At 50.2% G+C, this 20,027-nt stretch overlaps 2 protein-coding genes across 2 annotated transcripts; one reads left to right on the forward strand and one right to left on the reverse strand.

Annotated features, from left to right (window-relative positions):
• Nucleotides 1–286: 286 nt before the first annotated feature.
• On the reverse strand, nt 287–9,387 carry Gtf2f1 (general transcription factor IIF subunit 1). Its single transcript, XM_021217949.1, has 13 exons — nt 9,073–9,387; nt 8,940–8,986; nt 7,736–7,808; nt 5,792–5,985; nt 5,079–5,249; nt 3,491–3,675; nt 1,550–1,703; nt 1,395–1,456; nt 1,193–1,312; nt 1,013–1,086; nt 803–941; nt 609–699; nt 287–519 (listed from the first exon to the last, which is right to left on the reverse strand). Exons 1-13 carry the CDS (start codon nt 9,082–9,084, stop codon nt 315–317), a joined length of 1,527 nt encoding a protein of 508 aa, XP_021073608.1. The 5' UTR covers nt 9,085–9,387; the 3' UTR covers nt 287–314.
• A 369-nt stretch (nt 9,388–9,756) lies between these two features.
• Nucleotides 9,757–18,994, forward strand: LOC110335474 (adenylate kinase isoenzyme 1). Its single transcript, XM_021217658.1, has 4 exons — nt 9,757–9,817; nt 10,749–10,948; nt 18,162–18,356; nt 18,926–18,994. Exons 1-4 carry the CDS (start codon nt 9,757–9,759, stop codon nt 18,992–18,994), a joined length of 525 nt encoding a protein of 174 aa, XP_021073317.1.
• The last annotated feature ends 1,033 nt before the right edge of the window (nt 18,995–20,027 follow it).

The raw sequence follows: 20,027 nt of genomic DNA on the forward strand, positions 1-20,027 counted from the left end.
AGAGTGTGGGTGGGTGTGGGAGCACTCTCATACAGGCAAAGGAGAGGGGGGAGGGCAGATGTGGGATGGGGGGTTGGTGGAGGGAGTAAGTAACCGGGAAGTGGGATATCATTTGAGATGTAAACAAATGGAATGATTAATATATATATGATGCATGAAAGAAAGAAAGGAAGGAAGGAAGGAAGGAAGGAAGGAAGGAAGGAAGGAAGGAAGGAAGGAAGGAAGGAAGGAAGTTCAGATGCCTCAGGGTTCCAAGAGGGCAGGGGTGGCAGTGACGACTAGCACGCACTCTGGGCCTGCTCTCTTTATTGGCATCACTCTTTGAGGGAGAAGTGCATCTTATCACCAATCATCTTGCGCTCAGGGTTGAGGCGCTTGAGGATCTGCGCCAGCACATTTACTGTCTGCTCGCTGCTCAGCCCCGTCTTCTTGGTCTGGAACTTCTTCAGCAGGTCCTTTGTGGTCATGGGCTTGCGGGTCAGGTAGCGGCGCACTGCGTCCTCTGTCACCTGGACATCCCTGTGGGAGGGGACGGGAGGGATGCTGGAGTCATGCAAGAGTCCCTTTAGCCCAGGCCCACCTATGGTCCTGCTCCTGTCTGAACGTACCCGCTGCTGGGTGTGGACTTCCCAGACAGGCTCTGGGGACCCGTGTCCATCCGAAGACGCTTGGCTGCTGGAGTCTCACTCGTCCGCTTCCCTGGTGGAGAGAGTAATGTCAGGTCCGGGTAGGGCCCAGATCAGGGACAACAGGTGGTGGCCAGCAGCTCTTTCTCCAGGGACAGGCTTTTCTGGGCACTCACCCTGCTCCAGCTTGCTGGCTGCGGCCCGCAGGGTAGAAGAGGTGCTTGCTGCTTCTGCACTGGGAGTTCCTGGCCGACTGGTGCCCTTTGAACTTCCCCCTGATGGCTTCCTCTCCCTCTTTGGGGGTGTCTTCTTCTTCTGCAGAGATTAGGGTATGAGTGTGAAGGCTCAGACTGTCATTCCTACTCAAGCCCCCAGCTCTGACTTACCGCCATGAAGAGCGCAGAGGAGGTCTCACTGTCTATGTCGCTCTCTTCTGAGCTGTCTGAGTCATCACTGCTGTCTGCATAGGGCAGGCACATAAAGATCATAAGCAGAGACCCCAACAGAGCCTACCCACCAGCACCCATGAGCAGGGAGGTCCAAAGGAACTGGCCATCATCACCCACCTTTCCTGCGCTTCTTCTCTTGTGGGGTAGGGGCCTTCTTCTCTTCTTCCTCCTCCTTGTCCTCCTCAGGGGGCTTCTCCTCCTCACTCTCCTCACTGCTCTCGCTCTGCTCATCCACACCTGGGACACAGGTCACAGGGGTGAGCAGCGGCAACTTCTGAGCCCACTCCCATCCCCTGGCTGATCCCTAACTGGCACCTACCCTTTGGGCCATCCTCCTGTTGGGGCACTTTGGGCTTGCCTTCTGTCTCATCTGGAGAGCTGCTGTAGGGCAGAGAAAGGCAAGCCATGAAGTTGGGCGACCACAGGTCTGGCCTGCCTTGCCCCTGCCTCATCTCTGCCTCAAAAGTGCCTTACCTGGAGCCGTCGGACATGTAGTCTACCTCCTGGCCCTCGAAGTCCCCATCATCACTGTCCTCAAAAGCCTCATCATCTGAGCCCTTCTTCTTTTTCTTCTTCCTGCCTGCCTTGGTCACTGGGGCCTTTTTCTTAGCCTTGGAGGCTCTGCTGCCTATGAAAGGAAGATACAGGAGCTCAGACTGGATGAGCACAGATCTTCCCTCACTGCTGGGCAGGGGCTCCACCCAAGCCACTCCCAGACACTCTCACTGGGGATTCTAGGCAGGGCTATACCCATGAGCAGCAATCCCATCTAGCCGGGAAATCCTGACAACTGATGCCATATGCATCATTGTACTCAAGCAGTGGCAGGAAAGACACAGGTCACATAGCATCTAAAGCCTTTATAAAAAGTATCTGAGCAGGCAGCTCTCCAGGGACACATAGCTGATTCATAGTCACCAGGAGAAAATGCGAAAGAAATAAAGGATTTTGTCCTGGTTAGTTTTATGTCAACCTGACACAAGTTAAGAGTCATCTGGGAGGGGAGCCTCAGCTGAGAAAACCACGCCATAAGATCAGGCTGTTGGCAAGCCTGTAGGTCATTTTCTTACTTAGAGATTGATGTGGGCGGGCCCAGCCCTGGGCTGGTGGTCCTAGGTTCTACAAGAAAACAGGCTGGGCGAGCCATGAGGAGCAAGTCAGTAAGCAGCACCTTCCATGGCCTCTGCATCAGCTCCTGCCTCCAGGTTCCTGCCCTGTTTGAATTCCTGTCCTGGCTTCCTTCAGTGATGGACTAAGATGCAGAAAATCGATGCCAAAGAAACCCTTTCCTCCCCGTGTTGCTATGGTCATGGAGTCTCATCACAGCAATAGTAACCCCGACTAAGAGAGATCTGAAATCATCCACAAGTCATCATGGTGATGGATGCTCAACTCTACAGAGAGCACTCATTATGTAATTACTTCTGATATGAAGCCCTGATTTGTAGTCCAGGCATGCCCTGAATTAATTGTCCTCCTGCATCAGCTTCTTGAATGCTGGGGTCACAGGCCTGTGCCACCATTAGCCAGCTTTCTGGGGATTCTTACAAATTGTAGTATAAATAGTACATAAATATAAGTTGTACCTCAGGCAAGGGAGGGACAGAGGTGAGGGAGAAAGGGTTAGCGACCTAGGCCAGTGGTTCTCAACCTCCCTAACACTGTGACTCTTTAACCCAGTTCCTCATGTGGTGACTCCCAACCATAAAATTAATTTTGGTGCTATTCATAACTATTTTTGCTACTGTTATGAATTGTACTGTAAATATCTAATACGCAAGTTACCTGATATGCGACCCCTGTTACCCTAAGGGGATTCTAGGCATGAGTTCCACCCGCGAACACATTCCCAACCTCTATGCATGTTATGTTGTGTGGGGTTTGGGAATATTTTGTTTTTGTTTCTTGTGGACAGGGTTTCTCTGTCTCTCTGTGGCTGTCCTGGAACTTGCTCTGTAGACTACCTAATTCACAGAGACCCACCACTCTCCACCTTCTGAGTCTGGGATTAAAGATGTGTGCTACCACTGGCTAACAGGATCAGATCCTCTTGCCTCAGACTCCAGTTCGGGATGGCAGCAAGCACACCATGTCTTTTTGTGTTATATCCCGACAGGGAGACTGCACCCCAGGTTGAGCCAATTCTTAGAGAAAGTAGAAAGCTTATCCCTCCTGTGCAAGTACCTCAGCCCACTGTCCTCACCCCACTCCACCATTACTGCCATTCTGTCACCAAAAACCCTATACCTATAATCAACCAAGTCCACGTGATGCAGCACAGCACCACTGGAACACTTAAACAAATTGCTCCCACGGAAATTCTGTAATGGTGCCATTCATTTCCTGAGTAACCTGTGTCATGAGCTTCCTGGGGGTGTCAACTGTCTCTGAACTAAGACCTCTGAGTCCACTCACCCTCTTCGCCACTGGCATCGCTGGCATCAGAGGACATTTCCAGGTCATCCTCCAGGTCATGAATGCGCAGCTCACTAGGCTTCTTGCGACTGCGCTTCTCCTTCTCCTCCTCATCTTCATCCTGGTCCTGGTCCTTGAGCCGCCGCTGCTGCATGATGCTGAAGTGGTTTAGGACCTTGTTCCTCCTGTATATGGGAACAAGTGACTAAGTACTTTGTGCAGCAGAGGATGGTGGGGAGCAGGGGACTGCAAAGAGCTCCTTGGGAAGGAGAACGGTAGAAGATAATGACCGGGACACTCAAATGAGCATCCCTTCTCTACAGGGACAAATGGGCATGACAGGATAACCTCATTAAGGCACAAACACTGTAAGGAGGCTAAGGCAGAGAGACCCTGCAGGGTAGTTAACCTGAGGCACACCTCATGCAACAGAAAGAGAAAGAGGCAGGGCATACAGCCTGGGCCATTTCAAACCCCCAAATCTTGATACAATATAGGGTGAGCCCTGAGATGGCCTCAGGCCCATGTGCACCTCAGCCCCCTGGGAACCCCAAATCTTAGCTCCCCCAATCTCAGGGTCTGTTCCAGGCATATTCAGCGATTATATTGGTTAGCTAAATAACCTTCTATGGGTTTGGAGGTAGGGGGTTGTTTGGTTGGTTTTGTTTTTGTTTTTTGTTTTTTTGTGAAATAGGATCTCTCTACTGTCCTAGCTGTCTTAGAACTCACTATGAAGACCAGGCTGGCCTTGAACTCAGAGATGCTCATGCCACTGTATCCTAGAGTGTTGGAGTAAAGGTGTGCACCACCAGGCTTGGCCCAGTTAAAATACCTTTTAAAACAGGAATATAAACCAGCCCTCAAACTCAGAGATCCCGTTGCCTGTGTACCAACGTGCTGAGATTAAGGGCATGTACCACTGTGTCTGGCAAGTTTTGGGGTGTTTTGAAGCCAAATCTCATAACCACAGCTGGCTTCAAACTTCATACAGAAGATGGACCTGAATGCCTGATCCTCTTTGCTTCTGCCATCTGTGTGCCAAGGTGATACACTACCCCCCCACACACCCCCCACAGTTAATCTATCTCAAGGATTACTTAGAGAAGGTGTAGGGTCTCACTGGACAAGGAGCTGTCCATGAACCACACCTATGCATACCCAGAATAAGACTAAGCATAGTGGGAGGAGCTGCTTTTGACATTTCAGTCCAGGCCCCCTGAGAACTGGTCTAGACTTATAGGCAAGCACAGAGCAACCCAACAACCACAAATTCCTGAAGCCCTCTCTGAACCCACAGGTCCCATCCTCAGCAGGTGTACAAGGTATCTTATGCCATACACCCCAGTTTCTCAATCCCAGGCTCCCTGCACCCGTCTTTGTCTCTCCCTCCCAGGCTAGAACTGCGGCAGCTGCCATTAGGAGGCGCCTCCCTGGACCCCCAGGTTGTGCATATCTGTCGTACCAGCCTTCATTCAGCTCCCAGGCAAAGACTCAAGCAAGACAGGTCTGCCCAAGCAAGTACTGAGCAGTACTCCAGGCAGCCTTGCTCTGAGGGCATACACAACTGTAACCACCCCCTTTGGCTCACCTCTCCCATTCCTCCTCCGCTTCCTCAGCAGTGAGTGTGCGGTGTCGGGCCAGTGGTGTGAAATTGTACCAGTTCTGTACAGGGAAGGCCTCGAAGGCACCATCAGCACACTGTGTGAAGATGTAGTAGGCTGTGTTCTCTGTTACCCCACCTTTCTTAATGCCTTTGAACCTGTGGAGAGCGTAGGTTAGGTTACGGTCCCACCCACCCTGCCTGAACTCCATCCACCCCCTCTACAGTTCCCATTTGGGCTCTTCTAGAAATGATTAGGACAGAAGGGCATGGGCTACCATCTCCTTAGCACAAACTTCACCCTGCCACCTTGTGGCCACCAGCTGCTACCAGATTCTGGGCCATGTTGCACTGTGTATCCTGCTCCCAGCCTATAATCCATGGCTACTGAGGGCCTTACACCGTGTAGGTTCCAGCTATTGGTTCATTGAGTAACTAGCATAGAGCACTCGTCACTGGCTCCATCAGACTCCACCTTCTTTGCAATGGAGTATCCTCGCCCATGGGGTCATCCCAAGTGTCAAGGCCCTATCTCCAGGCCACACTCAGACTGCTGAGCCAGGCCACCAGTATCTAGTTGATTTACCTCCAAGATTAAACTTTGATAAGGGAGGTGGTTGGCCAGACTAGAGGAAGATGCCTCCAAAGTATGCATGTGTGAGGGACAGAGGCTGGCCCTTCCCTCCCTCAGCATCACTTACTTCCGTCCTGATTTGCCATTGACACGGAGTAGCCAAGGCTGGTCCTCAGGCCGAAACTCCTTTAGGACGATGCCGTACTTCTTCCGGCGTGCCTCCTCCCTGAGCTTGCGGTTGAATTCACTGCCCGCACCAGACTCTGGCATCTCCTCTTCCTGGTAAATCTTCTTGTTGCTCAGATCCCGCTCCAGCCGCGCCTGAAGGAGAAGCAGGGATGCCCTTCTGCCTCCCTGTGCCAGGCTTTATGTGTTCCCAGCGACTCCCCATGTGGCATGAAGGCCAGGGACGTGAGCACCTGTGGACTCTGCTCAGGGAGAGGGCTGTGGGACTGGGTAAGGTAGCTGGCTTGCAAGCACGAGGATCAGGAATTCAGATCCCCAGTACCCACAGACAAAGTTGGGCATGGCATCTGAGACCCCAGTAGTGGTGCAGACAGGAGGGTCTCTGGAACTCACAGGTCAGCAAGCCCCAGGTTCAGTCAGATACCCTGACTCAAAGCACAATGTAGAAAGGCTATGGGATAGTACTTGCTGTTGAGCCTGAGGCTTGAGGTCGAGCCCTGGGACCCACATGGCAAAAGGTGAGAACTGACCCCTGAGAAGTCTTCTCTGATCTCCAAACTGTATCCCTCACATACCAGTGGCCCAACAGATGTCATCGACATACGGTGTAGAGTGACTATGGAAGACACCTGATGTCAACTCTGGCCTTGACAGGCACAGCATGCCCACATGAATACACACATCACACACACACAAGACTCTGGCCACAGGGAATGTGGGACTTACTACAACAACAGTAAAACAGACTGGTCCATGAGAGATCATGGAGTACAGAGACTAAAGATGTATAGTGACCACCTGAGGAAGGCCCAGGAACAACCCCAATAGTATGAAGATGGTGACATTTTAACATGGCACCCAGAAGAGTGGATAGTTTAAAACTTTCCCCTTTAAAATTTTTTTATTCTTATTATCTGGAAAGTCCTGTTATGTAGCCCAAGCTGGCTTCAAACTTATGATCCACCTGCCTCTATCTCCCTGGTGCTGGGATGCTAGTACCCCTGGCTGTACCCATCTTTTGGAATGGTTTTATCCTTTTGAGACAGGGTCTGCTCCGAAATTCACCATGCAGACCAGGCAGGCCTTGAAGTCTAAGATCCACTGACCCTGCTGCTCTCAAACTGGCAGTAAAGGTATGCGCCACTACTTTTAAGATAAGGCCAGCTGGCTTTATCTTAAAAACAAAAACCCAAACCTTTTAAAGTGTATTTGTTTTGGTGGAGGTTGTACATGACATGGCCTGTGTGCGGTCTGAGGACACACTTGGAGCCACCTCTTTGCTCACTGAGTCATCTTGCTACCACTACTTGACTTTTTTAAGACATGGTCTGTGGCCGGCCAGTGGTGGCGCATGCCTTTAATCCCAGCACTTGGGAAGCAGAGGCAGGTGGATTTCTGAGTTTGAGGCCAGCCTGAACTACAGAGTGAGTTCCAGGACAGCCAGGGCTACACAGAGAAACCCTGTCTCGAAAAAAGACATGGTCTTGGCTTTACTGTGTAGCCAAGGATGATCTTCAGTTTGAGGTCCTACCCCTTTCCTGTGCTGGGATGACAGGCAGGCGTGTGCCAACGTGGCTAGTATACATGGTGCTGGTGGTCCAGCTTGGTCTCATATATGCTAGATGCATGTTCTATTGACTGAACCACATCCTCGGGCATGCTTTGTTTTGCTTTGCTTTTCCTTTTTCTTTGGAGATAGGATTTATGTAGCAATAAATAAATTGGTCTAAAACACTCAATCTTTCTGCTCAGCCACCAAATGGCTGGAATCACAAATCTGCTGGAGCTACAGGTGTGCGCATCATCATTTTAGTAAAGTTATTACTATACAGTCACCAGCCCAGGGTTAGGTCCCTGCCCCAGCCACCCAGAATTACACACTCACCTGGTTCCAGGTAGCAAAGTTGACTTTATCGGCTGCATTAAAAGCCATTATGTTGTATCTTTTGGATGTGTTCCTGGAATGGGCAAGAAAATATTCAATATATTGATTATTCATTCAACAAATCTATGATTTACACCCTTGGTTGTAGGTAATTATGGGAACTCATAAAAGACTCCAGAGCAATGGTTCTCAAAGCTCTGACCCTCTAGTACATCTCCTCATGCTGTGGTAACCTAATCATTAAAGTATTTTTGTTAGTTCATAACTGTAAACTATAAATGGTAATGTAAATATCTGTGTTTCCTGATGGTTTTAGGCAACCTGCAAGTTGAGAACCACTGCTCTAGTTTCTCGGGGTTTTTTTTTTTTTTTTTTTTTCATTCGTACACATAGGTACAAATAAATTAAATCTTAAAGAAAAAAAAAAAAAAAAGGAACCACCTGGCAGTGGTGGTACACACCTTTAATCCCAGCACTTGGGAGGCAGAGGCAGGTGAATTTCTGAGTTTGAGACCAGCCTTGTCTACAGAGTGAGTTCCAGAACAGTCAGGGCTACACAGAGAAACCCTGTCTCGGAAAAAGAAAGAAAGAAAAAGAAAAAGAAAAAGAAAAAGAAAGAGAGAGAGAGAGAGAGAGAGAAGAAAAAAGGACCCAAAGGTGCAGAGGACCCCTATGTAGAAAGAAGGGCAGGCAGGCAAAGGTCTTAATGGATCTGAGTGGGTTCAAAGCCAGCCTGATCAAACCAGCTAAACTACACAGTAAGACTCTTGTCTTCAAAATAAACAAAAAATAAGAGGGGGCTGGGTGTGGCTCAGTGGTGGAGTACTTGCCTAGCACCCACCTAAGAGAAAGTTAGAAGTTGAGGGGCATGGTACTTAGCACAGAAAACAGGATGTGTACCACTTGTGACCAGTTTGGGATTTTCTTTTATTTGGAGACACGACCTCACTATGTAGCCCTGGCTGTTCTGGAACTCACTATTTTATATACCCGGCTGGCTGCGAACTCACAGAAATTCTCTTGCACCTGCTTCCCAAGTGCTGAGATTAAAGGCAGTCACCACGTCTGGCCTGACCAGTCTGACACAGGACAAAGTCACCGACGCTGACATAAACTACCAGGGGGTGACTGTTACTGCGTCTTGGACGGGGTGGCAGGGGAACACAGGGCTGAGGTTCTGGAGTGTGGGTGGATGGGGACTTACTTGGGGACTCGGACGACGTACTCGGTGACATTCTGGCTGCTGGAGCCCTGCAAGAGAGCAGCGGTCTGTAAGGCGAGGAGAGCGCGCGGGGTCTGTTCTGCGACACCTCTGTCCCCACCTCATTCATACTCACTAGAGCCGCCATGGCCGGTGCTCAAGCTGCTCCCGGTCGGCCTGACGGGATGAACTTCGTTGTGTCCCTCGGCCCCAGGAAAGGGAAGGCACCTTTCCTGGTTGTCACGTAAGTGTGATGCTGTGCTCTGGATTCCCAAACCCTTAAGTCTCCGAGAACGCTGGAAGAAGAGAAAGAGACCTAACTCTCTGCGCATGCGTTAGAGCCTGACCCGGAAGTTGAACTGCCGCCACACTGAGATGAGCGCTGTCGCGGTCCCTATTCTAGGTCTCCAGCTTCTGAGAGAAATAAAGCCATCTTTTGGCGGCGGTCTCTGTTTATATAGCACGGATAAGTCACGTGTAGACACGCCCATCGCGACGTCACGACTCAGCCACCGCGGAGCATCCTGGGTAGGGTGGAAATGGAGTCTCCTGGTAGACGCGGCCTCGGTACTCTTGCGCAAGCGTCAATGTGTCCAAGAAGCGGGCGCGGAGGCCGCGTTGCCATGGCAACCAAGGCCCGCTCTGTAGGGTGGCTTCCTCGGCTCTTCTGGGGCGGGTCTGAGGTTCTGTTTTCTCTGGGTCCTGGGGTGTGGGGATCCCGAGGATCTTGCAAAATGAGCCCCTTGTGACGTAGAGCGGAGCCGGGGACTCGATGCAGGGTGGAGACAGGGCCCCAGCGTACCCCGGCATTGCGGGCGGGATGGGTCTGTGCGAGTCCACGCTGCCCCAGCTGGGCAGAGCTTTGAGACCCCAGGAGAAGGGTAACGACGTGGGGGGGGGTGGTTGGTTTACATGGGGCAACGGAAGGGGGAGATGGGCAAGTATCCCCACTACCTGGGGGTGCACATCGACCCGTGCACGGAAGGAACGCATCTGCGCATGCTCCCATCCCACCGATGGTTGATGCCTTTGGCATAGAACTTGAGTAGTGGAGCCAGTGTCGGTAATGCAAAGAAAGTACTATTCTCCAGGGACGAGTCAGGGAAAGGGAGCCTGCGGGATGCAAAGGAGTTGGTTAAGCAGAGGGACCAGGGAGGCACAGGCATTGAACTTGAGAGGAATGAGATAGGCTGATTCCGTGACTGGCTTTTTACATAAACAACTGACCCCACGGATGTGTCTCCACAGATGTGCCTAGTAGCGGAGGCATTCATTTCTTCGCTTTCAGGGAATGCGCCTTAAGTTACAGAGGCTGGCTAAGTAGACCAAAGTGAACAGAAAGGGACAAAGAACGAGGGCTGACTGGAGGAGAGGAAAGGGCAGGGAGGTTTTAACCCAACTTAGAGGTTGTGTGACTAGAGGCACAAGCAGGCAGGATAGAAAGGTCCGCATGGGGGGCGGAGCAGGGTGCTAACTGGGTGAGTTTGAGGGCCCTCTGTAAAATGCGGTGATTGAATCACCAAGGCACTTCATGGAGATTTGTGCAAATGGCTCAGGAAAATCCCCACAGAGGGATACTTCAACGTGAAACGTGAGTCCAGGATTTTTGTTTGTTTGTTGTTGTTGTTTTGAGTCAGGGTTTCTCTGCGTAGCTCTGGCTGTCCTGGAACTCACTCTGAAGACCAGACTGGCCTCGAACTCAGAAATCCGCCTGCCTCTGCCTCCCAAGTGCTGGGATTAAAGGCACGTGCCACTACGCCCGGCTTTTTCTTTTCTTGCACTAGTACCCTCTTTCTTCCCTGAACACCATAGATATCCTGAGGTATCCCCTGATCATCTTTGTGGTGGGGGGGCCCGGCTGCGGGAAAGGGACCCAGTGCAGAAACATGGCTCTGAAATACGGCTTCTACCACGTGGAGCTGGGCCAACTGCTGCGGGAGGAGGCTCAGAGAAGCACCCAGAGGGGACGGCAGATCCGGGACATCATGCAGAAGGGATTCCTGGTACCCACGGTGAGAGTTCACAGGAGTTCATGAGGTCACTCATGGCTGGAGTCCCCAGGAAGCCAGGGTCTGCTGGCCCAGTGACTGCCTTGCTGCCCTAACACTGTTCTTATCTGACAGTGCTGTGGTGGTGTAAGAGTTAAGGACACTGGCTGCTCCTGTCCAGAACCTGGGTTTGTTTCCGAGCACCCAAATGACAGCTCACAACCATCTGTTAACTCTATTTCCAGGGTTTCTGGAACTCTCTTCTGGACTCTGAGGGCTCTGCACACACTCATACATACATGTAAGCAAACACTCATACAAATAAAACAAACTAAAAAAGGGTCACTGGCCTAGCATGCTGGAAGTCCTGGGTCCCATCCCCAGCACTGCAGAAACTGGGTGCATGCTGGGCAGGGCACCTTTGACTACATAGACGGGCCAGTCCATGCCGCGGGCCAGAGATGACCCACTGGGTGAGGGCTTTGCGGCCAAGCCTCAGAGCCTGAATCCAACCCCTGAACTGTGAACTGTGAACGGCACATGCGCCACCCTTCCCCAACTAGAGAAATAATAAAAGAGATCGAATAACCTTTTTTTTTAGATCTAATAAACTTATGAGTCTAGCCCAGCCAGGCAGTGGTAACACACATCTTTGATCCCAGCACTGGGGGAAAGCAGAGGCAGGAGGATTTCTGTGAGTTCAAGGCCAGCCTGGTCTACAGAGTGAGTTCAAGGACAGCCAGGGACACCCAGAAACCCTGTCTTAAACTAGCCCTCCCCCCAAGACAAAAGATTCTAGCCTGGGATATGGCAGGGGCTATATCAGGCATGGGGGAGGGAGTGACAAGGAAGGAAGGGAGGAAAGGAGACAGGGAAAAAGAAAGCCAGCTGAAGTGACAAACACCTGTCATCCTTGGACCTGGAAGGCTGAGGCAGGAGAATGGGGAACTTGAGGTCAGCCTGGGTTACATAGACCCTATAAATTACTTAAACAAATCAGCTGCTGTTCCCATAAACTGCACACCCACATATTCAGTGGACCCTACCGAAAATGTCCAGGAAGCAAATTGCTGAGACGGGACACATGTCCTCCCCCACATAGCAAAGTAGACACATTTATCTAGAATGAGATTGATGGTGTGTCAGGTAATGGAATCTGTCTGGTAGAGTCTTAGAATATCTGATGGGCAGAGTAGGACAAGCCTGTCACTCAGGAAGGTGGAGGCAAGATGGGAAATTCAGTTCAAGGTCATTGGACTTGGTGCCATACCTTTCATCCCAACACTCTGGAGGCAGAGGCAAGATATCTGAGTTTAAGGTCAGTATAAGTTTCCAGTGAGCCTGGCTATGGGAACTCTGTCTCTAAAACAAAGCAGGAGGAGTCTGAGAGCCTAGTTCAGAGAACAAGGGTTTGCCTAGCATTTTATGGGGCCTGGTGCTCAGTATATGGGTGCATAGGGGGTTGGGGGTAAAGGAAAGCAAAAAAGCCAAGCACTCAGGAGGCAGACCAGGGGAGTCTCAATTCAGGGCCAGCTTGGGCTCCGTGCCTAGTTGCTGGGGAGGTGGCTCAGCTGTTACAGATACTTAACTGCTCTGTAGACATGCGTTCAGTTCTCAGGTGGCTCGCAATGGCCTGTAAATCCAGCTCCGGGGGGGGGGTGGGTCCTACATCTTTGGCCTCTGGGGCACCTGAAGCTACCTACACATAGACATACACACAATCAGAAATAATCTCAAATTGTTTTTAAAAGCATGCAAGCAGAGGAAGCCAGTGATTAGGATGCTGGGCACTGTCTCCCTGGTTTACAGGAGGTCCACCCAGCAATTAGAATGCTGGGTGCTGTCTCCCTGTCTGTCTTGCAGGAGGTCCACAGTGAGTGGCTGTCATAGTCCCTGGCCTTGTTGGAGGGGTGGATCCTGAGTCCATGCCCTTTCCTTCCCAGGGCTTCATTCTGGACATGGTCAGTGACAACTTGTTGTCTTATCCAAAGATCCGAGGCTTCCTCATCGATGGCTTCCCCAGAGAGCTGGAACAGGCCAAAGAGTTTGAGCGGATTGTGAGTGACCTGATCCCCTAGAGCCAGAGCGCCCTTCGGGGTGTGCGCTACCTGAGTGGAGGTTTCAGACCACCCTCTCCCCACTCTCCATAAAAGCCTAGTGGATGGATATGGGAGGACCTAAGGCTGGGAGATAGGACCTTCCTTCCTTCCTCTCCTCCCTCCTCTCCTGATTCCCACCCCCATCTCCCGATTCCTTCAGATTTCATAGAGCCTAGGCTGATCTCAAACTCCATAACACAGGAGAGGCTGACCTTGAACTCCTACTCTTCCTGCCTCCACCTCTGGGGTGCTAAGATGGCAGGGATGTGCCACCACACCTAGTTTATATGCTGATGATGGAAGCCAGGGCTTCAGGCATGCTGGGTGAGCCGTCTACCTACTGTGCTCTGCCCAGCCTGCACATGCGGTTTCTTTTCTGCGTTAGTAATGGTCAGAAACTGAGCATGGAGGTCCATGCCTGTCACCCCAGTACTGGGACCCTGTGAGGCAGAAGGATTGTGATTTCTTAGGCCAGTCTGAGCTACATTTGGAGTTCAGCTGGGAACACCATAAAAAAAAAGACCCTGTTTTAAACAAACAAACAAACAAAACAAACAAACAGTACAAATTGAACAAGGCCCTCATGCTGGCTGACTTCTGACTGCCACACTCACAAACACATGCATGAAAAAATTGGGATGCTGTTGAAAGATTCCAAAGGGTGAATTTATCCGTGCAGAGTGTTGCCAATGGGCATAGGAAGCATTCACACTGCTGTTGCCATGGGGATGTGCAGGCCCAACATTACCAAGCCAGTAGGGTTTATGGGAAGCCGAGAGTTGTGTTGCAGAAGCTGCCCCCCAGCTCCCACCTTGCTTAAATATTGATCACAATTTCTTAAAATGTGAAACTGTGTAACCCAAGGGGAACTGTGAGCTGGGAGTCAGGGTGGAGTGGTAACCTCAGTTCCCAGCGTGTCCCATGTAGCCCAGAGTAGCCTCCATCTCTAAGTATCTAACGGTGACCTTGAATGGAGAATGCTCCTGCCTCCACCTCCGTGATGCTGGGATAATAGAAGTGAGACAGCACTGCCCTGCTGGCTTCTTTCTGTTTTGTGCTGTTTCTGGAGACAGTGTCTCTCTATGTAACCAGGCTGACCTGGGAGTCCCCGCAACCCTTCCTGAATGCTAAGAACACAGGCACACAACGCAGACTGGACATGTAACAGTCAATTCATTGCTTTTTGTTTGTTTGTTAATTTTTAAAGATTTTATTTATTTATTTAATGTATGTGAGTGCACCGTCACTCTCTTCAGACACACCAGAGGGCATTGGATCCCAGCCACCATGTGGTTGCTGAGTATTGAACTCAGGACCTCGTTAAGCACTGAGACATCTCTCCAGTCCCAATTCCTTATTTTTTTGTTTTTTTTTGATATTTCAATCTATGCATGTGAGTGTTTTGCTTGCATATATGTATGTCTACCACAGATATGCCTGGTGTCCTTTAAGGCCTAGGTGTGGACATGGTATCAGGTCCCCTGAAACTGGACTTAGAATGGTTGTGAGCCATCCTGTGTATGCTGGGAATCATATCTAGGTCCTCTCCAAGAACAGGTACTCTATCACCAAGCCATGCAGCAGTCCTAACTGTGCACTGTACGTGGGTACATGGGTGTACTCTATAATACCCACACAACTTTTATTTATTTATTTAAAGATTTATTTAAAGATTTATTTATTATATGTAAGTACACACATAATAAGACAGCACCAGAAGAGGGTGTCAGATCTCATTACGGATAGTTATGAGCCACCATGTGGTCACTGGGATTTGAACTCTGGACCTTCAGAAGAACAGTCAGTGCTCTTAACCGCTAAGCCATCTCTCCAGCCCTATTTATTTATTTTTTGAGACGGGGTTTCTTTGTGTAGCCCTGGCTCTATAACTGACTCTGTAAGCCAGGCTAGGCTCGAACTCAGAGATCCAGCTGCCTCTACCTTCTAGTGCTGGCATTAAAGGTGTGCGCCACCACTGCCTAGCTGGTTTTTGTTTTTTAAGTGAGAGTCTGGGGTGTGGTTCAGGGATGCGTTCTGTGGACACTTTGCTTTCTTGGGTTGTGAGATGCATATGGATACGCTGGTCCTGGCTCATAACCAGTCCCCTATCCAAACATGTAATAGAGCTCAAACTGAAAGTAGTGGGTGGGGCCTGCTAGAGTTCTCAGTAGGAAATGGGGCTTGTATCCAGCCTGAGGACAAGAGAGAACTGGCACCTGCAGGATGTTCTCTACCTCCACACATGCACTAACATGTCATAACACGTGTGACATGGACAGAGTAAATACAAGTAAATACATTTAGGGAAGAAATCTGCACCTGTACTGAACACAGAATCTTGCTTTGACAATAAGCACTGTGGCTATTCTGTCAGGTGCTCTGAGTCATCTAAAGGCCAAGTGTGGAGGGTGTGGGCAGCTTTGGGCAATTACAGAACCAGTGTCAAGTAGCTCCTCTTATCCAGGGTGTCTGAGCAATGTGGACAACTAACTAGCGGTTATAAGGAAATACCTGTGTGCCAGCATGGAGCCTATGGTCTCCATTCCGTGAGGAAGTGTACAGGACAAGCATCTTTATATAAAACAGGGCTGGGAGCTGGTGAGATGGCTCAGTGGATAAAAGCACTGACTGCGGCCGGGCGTGGTGGCGCACGCCTTTAATCCCAGCACTTGGGAGGCAGAGGCAGGCGGATTTCTGAGTTCGAGGCCAGCCTGGTCTACAAAGTGAGTTCCAGGACAGCCAGGGCTATACAGAGAAACCCTGTCTCGAAAAACCACAAAAAAAAAAAAAAAAAAAAAAAAAAAAAGCACTGACTGCTCTTCCAAAGGTCCTGAGTTCAATTCCTAGCAACCACATGGTGGCTCGCAACCACCTGTAATGAGATATAACACCCTCTTCTGGTGTGTCCGAAGACAGTGACACTATACTCATATACATAAAATAAATAAATCTTAAAAAAAAAATCTTTTAAGCCGGGCGTGGTGGCATCCACCTTTAACCCCAGCATTCAGGAGTCAGAGGCAGGTTCGACTTTAAGGCCAGCCTGGTCCACAGAGTTCTAGGACAGCTAGAGTTACACAGAGAAGACTCCCTGTCTCATAATAAGATGGAAAAAAGAGGGAGCAGAAGGAAGGGAGGGGGAGTAACTGGGAAATGGCTCAGCAGTTAAGGGCACCCGTGAATCTCCCAGAAGACCTGAGCTCAATTTCCAGCACCCACTCCGTAGCTCCACGGGCACTAGCACTCTTGTGTAGCACACACCTATACATATAGGTCTAAAAAAATTCTTGAGGCCCGACGTGGTGGCACACGTCTTTAATCCCAGCACTCGGGAGGCAGAGGCAGGCGGATTTCTGAGTTCGAGGCCAGCCTGGTCTACAGAGTGAGTTCCAGGACAGCCAGGGCTACACAGAGAAACCCTGTCTCGAAAAACAAAAAACAAAACAAAACAAAACAAAACCGATGAAGGGAAGGGAGGCCAGCAGGTAAAAGTGCTTACTGCTAAGCCCAATAACCACGAGTTCTATCCCTGGAATCCACCTAAAGATGGAAGAGAGCAGACTTCCATAAACAAGGTTGTCCTTTGACTTTCACACATGCCTCCCCTCCTTCCAATAATAATAAAAGAAAAAGGATGAAATATCAGAACCATACTGCAGGTGCCAAAACTGTCGGAGGTACAGGGAGCAGGTGACTTTGCTGCCTATAGGGAGAGGCCATTGGAGGGAGGGGGAGAGAACCTTCAGGCTCTAACATGCATTGCCCACCACTGCAAATCAAGCCTCAGGTTGGATGGGACTAGGCTCACAGGACACAATAGTCACCTCCCATATTTGAAGCTCTTGGTTCCATCCATCCCCAGGGCTTAGAAGTGAAACCCCATTTGTGTCAGCTCAAATGTGAGGTAAGGGACTTCGATGGTGTCCCTGACCCCATTGGAAGCAAGAAACCAAGCATGGTGGTGCACACCCCTCATCCCAGCCCTGAAACTGGGGAGGTGAAAGATCAGGAATCCAGGGTCATCCTGGGCTTCATGAGACCCTGTCCAAAAAAGAAGTGGGGAAGGCAGCACACACACAGTTAATCCCAGTACCTGGGAAACAGGCAGGTTGATCTCCGAGTTCCAGGCCAGCCTGGTCTACAGGAACAGTTTCAGGGCTGTATAGTGAGACCCTCTCCATAAAAGGAAAAAAGTGGAAGGGGAGGGAACTAAAAGGATTTATGGTATCAGCACACAGGATGCTGAGGCAGGAGGGATGTTTGAGGCTAGATTTGAGTATATAAAATGATCTGGTCTCTCTATAATAGTAAATAAGAAAAATAGAGAAGAACATATCCAGTGTGGCTGTACACACCTGTAACTCCAGCATCTGGATCAGAAGCAGGAGGATCAGGAGTTCCATGACAGCTGAGGTGATATGAGACCCTGTCTCAAAAAGTAAACCAAGGGGTACAGGGTATGGCTAGGTCAGCAAAGTGCGAACCCTGTAAGTCTGTGAGCCTGAGTTCCATCCCCAGAGCCACATAGAAAGCTGGGTGTGGTGTCCATGCTTGATCTGATCCCTGACACTGGTCAGCCAGCCTAGTCTAAGTGTTTCAGGCCAGTGAAAGACCTGCCTCAAAAACAAGGTTGCAGGCTGTGGAGATGGCTCAGCAGTCAAGAGCATCTATTGTGCCAGGCATGGTGGCATTCACCTTCAATTCAAGCACTGGGGAGGAGGAGGGAGGCAGGTCTCTGCAAGTTCAAGGCCCTGTCTCAAAAACCAAAAAAAAACAAAAAACAAAAAACAAAAAACAAAAATAGAATCCAAAACAACAGCAGTAGCTCCATAGACCAGGTTGGGCTTCAAACTCAGATCTTCCTGCCTTGCCTCCAGGGTGCTGGAATTAAAGGCATGTGCCAACTATACTTGGTTCAAAAGTGTTTAAGAGTATATACTGCTGTTTGCAGAGGACTTGAGTTCAATTTTTAGCATCCATGTAGGCAGCTCACTACCACCTCTACTCCAGCTCCCAGGGACCTGATGTCCTCTTCTGGCCTCCACAGACACTTTACACATTCATGTCTCCCCAGCCTCATGGCCTTTTGGGAATGGATGGGAGACTCTCTACTCAGGGTTCTGTTGGTTGCTGCCTAGGTGGGCAGGGCCCCCAACGTAGTCATAGTGTTTGACTGCTCCATGGAGACCATGGTGCGCAGAGTGCTACGACGAGGACAGGTGGAGCACCGGGCAGATGACGCAGAGCCGGCCATCCGCAAGCGCTTAGAGACACACTACACCCTATGTGAGCCCGTCCTGACCTTTTACCAGCAAAAGAACCTTCTGCGACATGTGGGTACCTAGAAGTGAGCCCCAAGCCCCATTTAGTGAGCTTGGAGTTTGCAACTTTGTTCAGTATGAAATGGTGGGTGAGTGAATTCCATCTCCTTAGGGCGGCACAGGCTGAGGCCTCCCTCACATAGCCCAGGCTGGCCTTGAACTCATGAAATCCTCTTACCTCAGTCCTGAGTTCTAAGATGACAGGTGTGAGCCAGTGAATGTGCTTCCAGTTTCTGAAAGCTACAATGGGATCCCCAACTGCCACCTGTGAAGCTCTGGGACTGCCCATACACATCTGACTCAGCACACGCTGGGGTGGTGTCAATGGAAGGGAGGTAAGGGACTTTGGTGGTATCCTAGTTCCTATGGGAAGCAAACATTGGAGACTGTATTCTGATCCCTGGACCCATGGGGTCTCCATGGCTCACTCCTGCCCTATCCCTAAATCCAGTCGTAGGACACAAGAGATGGCACTCAATACAGCAATACAGCAAACCTGCTTGTATCGGGGCTTGCCTCAAGGGGCATAGCTCAAGCATAGCTCTTGCCATGAGCTGCATCTTTGATCTTGTCTTCTTTAGATATTGGCTGAAGAAGCCCCTGAAAGCATCTTTGCCAAGTGCTGTTCCGTCATTGAGAGTCTGCTGTGAGCTATGTAGGACTGGGCCAATATCTGGCCTACCCTTCTCCACAGCACACAGGACCCAGACCTGAGGTGAGTCCTTGGCACTAACAGCGCAGATACCTAGCACAGGAAAACCAACTTCACCTATAAGTGGCAGCTGCTGATGCATCATGTAGACTCTGGAAATTATTTTAGCAAGGCATGATTTACAGTTTGAGGGTAGCTTTGGAGAATGGAGTCCATTTCTGCTGGCTCACAAGCTCTCCATCTGGCTTTGGGGCTAGCACTTTTTACCTGTTATATCATCTCCTGGCTGATTCTGATCACAGAAAGAACTTTACAGGCTGCCACACTGCTCAGACCCCCCTGGCACTGTCCACTTTTTCCTGGGCATTGCTCACCCAGGCCTGGCCTCTCCTTTCCACTCACACTCGTCAGGCCTGTGCCCCCAATGGGATGCTTCCATGAGGCAACCCTTAGTGACAAGTGTGGCCACATCCATGGGAACGTGAGCCCCAGGGATCCTCCTCAGTGCCTGGTTCCTCAGGTCCCAAAGGCAAAGTGCAGAGACAACTGGGTAGGGCTCCCCGAAAGATAGGTGATTTCAGGGACTGCACCCCTCTCCATCCTCTCTAGCTTGTGCATTGAAAAGGGAGGTCAGGAAAGAAAGCGTGTGCCTGCAAGCTGTCCTCTATCTAAAACTAAGACAAAATTCCCACAACTTCTCATCACCAGGGTTACGCTTAGAACACCTAGAAAAAAGCAGCATACACGGCTTCAGCAGCCTACTTGAAGGGCAGGGGAGACAGACCAACAGACTACAGCCAGCAAGACACAGGGAGGTTTTGATACCATTTATTTGTGAAGTTAAAAACGAGCGATAAAAAGTAAAAACTGCCATACAATTTTTTTGTTTTGTTCTCATTTTTTTTTCTCAGTTTATCTCATCTTCAACAGATGACAACGTACCAGGCCAGTCCTGGGGTTGGGGTGGGTATAAGGAGGAGCCAGGGAAGAGCGGGGGCAGGGAGAGAGAGAGAGAGAGAGAGAGAGAGAGA

This window comes from Mus pahari, chromosome 18 (assembly GCF_900095145.1).
Source record: "Mus pahari chromosome 18, PAHARI_EIJ_v1.1, whole genome shotgun sequence".
Taxonomy (NCBI): Eukaryota; Metazoa; Chordata; class Mammalia; order Rodentia; family Muridae; genus Mus; species Mus pahari.